Source organism: Camellia sinensis, chromosome 5 (assembly GCF_055761805.1).
Source record: "Camellia sinensis isolate YWXY chromosome 5, ASM5576180v1, whole genome shotgun sequence".
Lineage (NCBI taxonomy): Eukaryota > Viridiplantae > Streptophyta > Magnoliopsida > Ericales > Theaceae > Camellia > Camellia sinensis.
Window position 1 is genome coordinate 149,539,348 of NC_138965.1, and position 7,538 is coordinate 149,546,885.

Sequence of the window (7,538 nt, forward strand, 5' to 3'; positions counted from 1 at the left end):
GGAGTTGTGTTGAAAAGAAGCTTGACATTTTGATGGTTTTGCTTTTCATGGGCAATAGTTGTTCGTTGAGGTACTCTGGCACTGAAAAACATTGTGCTTCTTTGGGCTAGTACAATAATTTAACTTTGCGCCCTCCTGTGCTGTAAGATACAGCCTTTCCATTCTTGACCACCACATTGGCGTGCTCTTTTCACTTAGTAGGTAACTAACTGCATTTTTTTTTGTGTGATCAGTTATTTTCATGTACTTGAGCATTGACTAATTTCTAATGACCACTCTGGACACTACAACAAAAACTGGTTATAACCACGTTTTTTAGACAACGTTTTTCTGAAAAACGCTATGGAAGAGGTAAAGTAAGATTAAAAGACACGCGTTATCCTCTTATGAACACGTGTTCCACAGCGTTATCCTCAATTTCTCTTTCTGTCTATCGTTTTCTCTCTCCTTCCTAGATCTAGGGTTTTCTCTGTCTCCTCATGCTCCTTGAGAGATTCACCTGGGTTGATTCTGACTACTTGTTCAGATCTAACTCTAAATCCATCGATTCTTGCATCGATTTGGTTGAAATTTCTTGACGGTTTTTTGTTTTTCTTGATTCTAATTTTGATGATTTTGCAGAGGAAGATGGTTCAGTTGAGTTGCACAAATCGACGGGGTTACGAGACCGAGGAGGGAAGAAGGACCAAGATCCTCGAGAGAGTCCTTTTTGCCTCTGTTTTCATTCTCTCTACATGGCAAGATTAAGCTTTTTTTTTTGCGCTTCTTCTTCTTTGCTCTGTTTTATCAGATCTGCTATGTTCTAACTCTTCTCTTGTCATGTATGAGTGATTCGTTTGATGTTCTTCATTGATATGGACTTATTGGTGAGAAGATGTTAGGGTTTTGTTGCTGCTTTTAGTGAATTTTTTGGTTGCAGTGCTTGTGGCCTTGGATCTGAAAAGTTTGAGATTTGCCTTGGTAGAACATTTAATAAAATATTTGGGGTCCCTAGCATTTTTCTTTGACAAATGGCCTCAAGATGCCAATAGAGGGTTCTTGCACATTAATTATTATTTCATCTTGTCTTTCATATGTTGTACATTTATCATCCCATCTCTTTAATGATTTGTAGAGCTCTGGGAAATCTTCAGTGTTGAAGAGTGTTATTGGAAAGGACTTTTTGCCTCGTGGATCTGGTAATAATGCTTCCACATTTTTTCTAATGTTATAACATGGTTGTAGTATATATAATTTAAGATTTTCATTAACTTATAAAATCCTTTGAACTCTAGAAATAATTTGAAACTATTATATGTAGGAATTGTTACCAGATGTCCTCTTGTCCTACAACTTCATAGGATTGATGAAGGAAGAGAATATGCAGAATTCATTCACCTTGCAAAAAAGAAGTTTACTGATTTTGGTATATTTCTTGTCGCAGAAGTGATATTTTTTTGGAAAATGACTTGTGTTGTTGCTACCCAGTCATGACTATTCTTTTTCTCTTGTTACATAGCCTTGTATTTAGTGTTTACCTTGATTTTAGCAAGAGGGATTTCAAGCTAATGCCAGTCAGTATATCATCTTTGTCTAGATTTAGTCCTAATGATTGATATGCATTTATCTGGTAGTTCTGATCTTGTATATGTACCATTGATTTTCTATCTTTTAGATCTCAGATGCTAAATCCTTGGTTGTATCTTGTGCTGCTGCTGTGAGGAAGGAGATTGCTGATGAGACTGATCAAGCGACTAGCCGTTCAAAACAAATTTCAACTGTTCCAATTTATCTTAGTTTATATTCCCCCAATGGTGAGAAAGAGCATTGCTTGCCACACTATCTTACTCTTTCTGCACTTGACTTTTTCCCCTTGATTTATTAAAATGAAGTTTGTTTACATGTTGGTCAATCACACCTGACTGGCACACAAGACTTAGCTTGATTTTGGTATTAAGCTTTTGTCAACCCTGTTTTCTGATTCACAATTTGGACTAAATAAATAGTTGGTTATTAAAAGTTGTGCTCCACTTACTAAATTTGTTTGATATTGAAGTTAGGGCTTTAACAAATTGTTATGCACTTCTAAGCTATTATCTCTCCTTTCATAGTTATCAAATGACTGTGCAGTGTGCGCATCAAAACCTCCCTTTTGCTTTGCTCTTCTTTCCCTTATTCTCTTGCACAGAATGTGGCATTTACCTTGGATTTTCTTTTAGTTGCTAAATGTGGTATCTGTAATTTCTTCATTTCATTATTATGTTTGTGTGGCTTTGCAGTTGTGAACCTGACACTGATTGATCTTCTTGGGCTTACAAAAGTAGCTATTGGTGAGATAGCAAATCTCAATGTTTGCACATCTTTTCTTGTTATTATTCTGATTGTTTTGATCATTGTAGATGGCCAATCTGAAAGCATTGTGCAAGACATTGAGAATATGGTTCGGTCCTATATTGAGAAGGTAATTACTATTCAAATTCTGATTTTGTTTGCTTATGGGGATTACCTAACTCAATGAAAATATTATTTAGATTTTTCTGAATCTCTTGTGTATGTTTTGGGAAACACTGCAATTCTCCAAGAGAATTTAGTGAAGCTCAAAAGTTGTAGCAATAATGTGAAAATTTACTGTTTATGATCTTGGTAAAGTTCAACATGTCAAGTAATTAAGTTTAGCTTTTATTTTAATAAATAAGATTTCCAGTTCAGAATTCTATCTGTACATTCTTCTGTATCGGAAACTTGTTACGTAACCACCTAAAATTGTCTTCCTGAACTAATATATTGTGAACATTCATGTTGTTTTATATGTGGGTGTGTATATATATAATTATTTGACTCATATGTTGATAATGAATGTCTAGTTGCTTAGTTTCTCTTGCACGAGTTTGCTTTGTTACCAGTTTGAGGTATTGTCTTCCCTTCATCCAACTCCAGCAGTTTGTGGGTTTCCTACAAAAGAGGCACTTGTTCTAATTGCAGAAACTGGTACATGTATATTGCTATATCATTTCTGTTCTGCAATCTGTGTTTTATGGCTTGTTTACATCCACGTGAAATTTTTAAGATAAGACATAATTCAATTCTTGACTAAGGTTGAACAAGAAAGGAATCAATGATCTAAAGACAGTATAAATACTTATCGTGCCTAGATGGAATCATATATCATGATTTACACTTCCTTGTAAAGCTTATGTGTTTATTGTCCATTAGTGCGACTAGTCTAATTTGAAGTACATATAACAGTGATAAAAATTGCACTATTAATGAATTCAATCTTTACTCTAGAACACTAGATTTAGCCTGACTAACATTGGTCATATTATGGTCCTTGTGGTTTTGGTTCCACTTCCTGATGTGTTTTGGCAAAAGACCTCTAGTTTATTTTGAGTAATGATGCTCATAGACACAAATTTAAAGTGGTTTCTGAATTTTTACTACACATTATATATATTTTAGCTGTGGTTGCTAAATCTCTCTCTCTCTCTGTTTTTTGTTTGTACTGTTATATATATATATGCTGTTAGAATTGCAATATTACTTGGGATTTGCTCTTTATTTTCAATCATAAAAAGAAGGGAGCTACTTGAATCTGTATTGTAAAAACTTAACTAATGGCAGAGTGGAAAATTTGAGGCCTTAGTTTAGAATTTAAGTTTGAATATAGATTTGAGAATTTCTTGATTTTGTAAATATTTGAGTAAAATTCAATTTGGTTTAAGTTTATGTCAAGGAGTTTAGGGCGTTTTGAGTGGGTTTTTTTTTTTTTAGAAGAAAAATTTAAAATTCAAGTTTATTTTATTTTAGTTTATTTATTTATTTTTGGTTTCAAAGGAATTGGAAGTGATTGAAGTTTTTCTAATTGGAATGGTGTTGCGTTCATTATTGATTTGAAATATAAGAATAATATGCTCTGGGTTCATTACTGATGCCACTCCAATTTTTAAGGACAAACTTTGATACTTTAATTCTGAATAATTTGGGTGTTATCTTTCTCTTTAATCTCCAGATGGGAGTTCTTCTTAGTGGGGAGAATTGATGAAGATCGATAAGGCAGCAATAATTGGGAGTTTGAGTTATTTAGGAGTTTAAATCTGTTCATGAGTTATTTTGAGTATATCTATTTATTTTTATTCGTTAGCCTTATATATACATAGTGTTGGTGTATGAATTTTATTAGATTTTGGTATAATTGAAGTTATTAAGAATTTTTGTACCTCTCTTTCTCTCTGTCTCTCTCTCTCTCTCGAATCTCAGATGTGAGGGTCTGGAGGCGGGTGATTATTTGGGCTTAATGAGTGAACCTGCTATATGATTATTTGGGCTTATTCATGTTATTTGTTCTTGTCAAATGCAGGTTCACATATCAAAGAAAGGAAAGAAGAAGAAGTAGATATGACAAACTCAATGAAAAAAGGCCACTGGAGAAATTCTCTTTTGGAGCAACAATTAAAGCATTGTCTTAGGAGTTTTTGAGTTGTTTTGGGAAAAGATTGAAAGCTGGGGGAGGGGATGAGATGGAAAACTTATGTTTGGGTCCCATATTAGTGACAGGTTGATGTAGTTGCATCTCTATTGATGGCTAATAAGGCCAAGTTTGGCATACCTCAAATAATCTATATTTTTATCTTTTTATTTTTTTCCATCACATCACCTCTCTACTTTTCTGCACATTTTTTCATAAAAAGAAAAAAAATACACTTATTTAGGTTATCCCAAACAACCCCTAAGAGGGAGCCTCGCCAAGCACATGACTATTGGAAAAGGTGCTTCTTATATGTGTGTATTTGATGCACACTACTCTTACATGTGACCTGACATATTTTATTTTTCTGCATGATGAAATTTTGAGAACAGGAATGTAGCCTTTAGTTTTATGTTCTTTGATTGGAAGATGACATTCAAATTACAGAAATTCTTTAGGAGGCCAAACTGCTCTTCATTTATGTATGGTATTCTGGTTTTGAAAAAAAAAGAAAAGAAAAGAAAGGAAAAGAAAAAGTGACGTTTTTTAAAAAACGCAACTAAATGGGGTCATTATGACGTCATCCGTTAGTTTGTGACGGAAGTTGAACAAATGTCAAAGATTTTGCGGCGTTTTAAAAAACGTTGTCTAATACTTTTAGCGACGTTTTTCAAACGTTGCAAAGCTATTGCGGTGGCTGTATCAGCGACGAACATATTAAACGTCGCTGTAACTTTTTATGGCATTTTTCAAGCTTTTAGAGACGTTTTAAAAACACTGCTAAAACTCCACTTTCCTGTAGTAGGAAGAGTCTTTTTTATTGTCTTTTGGTGGTCGTCTGTTACGTGTGTTACTCAGTTTTGGAGTCTTTTCTTTTCTTTGGTTATTGACATTTCCAGGTAATGGTCTTTATTTTGTCAAAAATATATGATTCTATGGGTTTTGCATTTAGAAATTGGAATCAACTTTGCATAGTAAAGTTAGAATAACCCATGTGTGGAATTGCAACATAGAATCTCCTGTGTTGGTGATGTAGATGAGATTTTAGGAATTTTATTTTACTTAATTTTGTTATTTTATATTCGTAATCTCTTCAAGATATATCTAGTTTAATGTTCTTTTCCTGGTGGGGTAAATATCAATTAATGTTTTGCATGTTTTTATTTATATTCAAGGGAGATTTAATTTTTAATTGAAATATGCCCAAATTTGCTGTTTATCATTCTTCTCTTTATTACTGTCTGATTATTTTGTACGTGTAATTACGAGATCTTGCATGGACCAACATTACACGTACAACCTGAGTTAGTAAAATGCATTAATTAAAAGAAAACTCTACTTATCATGAAAATTTGTCAAGAAAATTATTATGAATGAACAAGTACGGTGGATCTTTCTATTTGGACTCCCCCGCCCCAAGGAAAGCTGAAAGCAAATTGTGATGATGGTTTTTCTAAGACTAGTTCAAAAACTTCTCTTGCAGTTGTTCGTGACTTGAAGGGGAGAGTTGTTGATGGTATTGTTGTTGGTATTTTTCTCGATAGTAGAAAATTAAATTATATAAAATAAAATAGTAAAGATTGTTAGAAAATAATAATTTTTTGACAATTTTAATTTGGAATTAAAGTGAGACTCAACCGCTGGTTGAAGTAGGTTTGAGTGGTTTTGTATTCTCTTAAGTGAGAATGTTACAACACAGAAATAATGAACTGAAACCATTAAATTATAAATGAGAATTGTCTCATAAAGTGGACATCCATAGAAGTTGGGTTTGAACCTAAGCTTGGACTTGGGCTTGGACTTGGACTTAGTCTTAGTCTTGGTTTGGACTGGCGTAGGCTTGTGTATGTGCATGTGTTGGACTTAGTCTTGGGCATGGCCAGATTGTGCTATGCTAGACTGGACTTGTCTTGTGTATATATTTTAGATTGGGTTTGGATCAGGTTGTGACCTAACACCTGTATCTATTTTGCGACCTATCTTGTTAGGTTATTTAAATAGCGTTATATGTATATATATATATATATATATATATAATGCAAGGGAGGTTTTCAACTTTTGTAATTCTCATATTTTGATAGTAGAGTTGATGATCATATTATGCACATGGGAGTTTTGCACGTTTGTAACTTTAATCCTAATGGCTAGAGTTGATGGCTATTGATGCTAGGTTTTATGGTAGCCTTCATAGTTAAGACTCGTTCCCTACAAGTATAAAAATGGTCTTTCCTCTCCAACTTAAATGAATGAGATAGAAATATTTTTGAGATGAAAAATTTGTAATTTTCTTTAAATAAAGTTGAATAAGATTTTTATATTAATTTTTTTTTTCTATCTTCTTTCTCCTAGCCCCATTTTTTGGTTCTTATTAGAGAGAGTGCTGCTATTGTCAAGTTCGCTGAAACTATTCAGAAGATGCTTCTGCATTAGTTGGTTTCGACCGTCATATCTTGGGAGACAGACGTCGGTGTACCTCTAGCATCCATCGGAAGGTGGTGAATATGTTTTAAGGAAACTGCGGTATTACACAGATTTCGGTTTGTATCTCTTATCTTTTGTTCTTTAAACTTTTAGATTTGAACTATTTCTTACATATTATTTTATATATTCATGGGAATCTATCTTGCAATATATTCCATGATGTAATCTAGTTTATTTATGTATTTTTAGTTCTGTTGTTTATTTTGTTTTTTATTCTTTAATAAATAAATAAAAAATTATTTTGTCATTTCTATTTATTTTATTATATATATATTTCTTATATTATTATGGAAAAATACCAATAAAGATAAAATGATCTTATTTTTAATTCTTAAAGAAAACACAAGATTGGAAAATAGATTATAATATTAGAATGTATTACAAGATGGATTCACATAGACATACAAAAATAATATAAAAGAAATAAATTAAATCTAAAAGTTTAAATAACAAAAGATAAGGAATGCAAATCGAAACCTGTGGTATATATAGTTTTCTTAAAACGGATTCGCCGCCTCACCAATAGGTACTGGTGGAATGTTGACTTTTGTTTCCCAAGATATGACGGTTGAAACCAACTACTGCAGAAGTACCTTTTGAATAACTTCGGTAA

The 7,538-nt window shown here is 32.8% G+C and overlaps 1 protein-coding gene across 1 annotated transcript; it reads left to right on the forward strand.

Moving 5' to 3' along the window:
* Nucleotides 1–342: 342 nt before the first annotated feature.
* Nucleotides 343–4,627, forward strand: LOC114311561 (phragmoplastin DRP1B-like). The gene is made up of 8 exons (XM_082872214.1): nucleotides 343–351; nucleotides 622–702; nucleotides 1,115–1,178; nucleotides 1,301–1,405; nucleotides 1,662–1,793; nucleotides 2,259–2,309; nucleotides 2,379–2,440; nucleotides 4,337–4,627. Exons 1-8 carry the CDS (start codon nucleotides 343–345, stop codon nucleotides 4,370–4,372), a joined length of 540 nt encoding a protein of 179 aa, XP_082728340.1. The 3' UTR covers nucleotides 4,373–4,627.
* The last annotated feature ends 2,911 nt before the right edge of the window (nucleotides 4,628–7,538 follow it).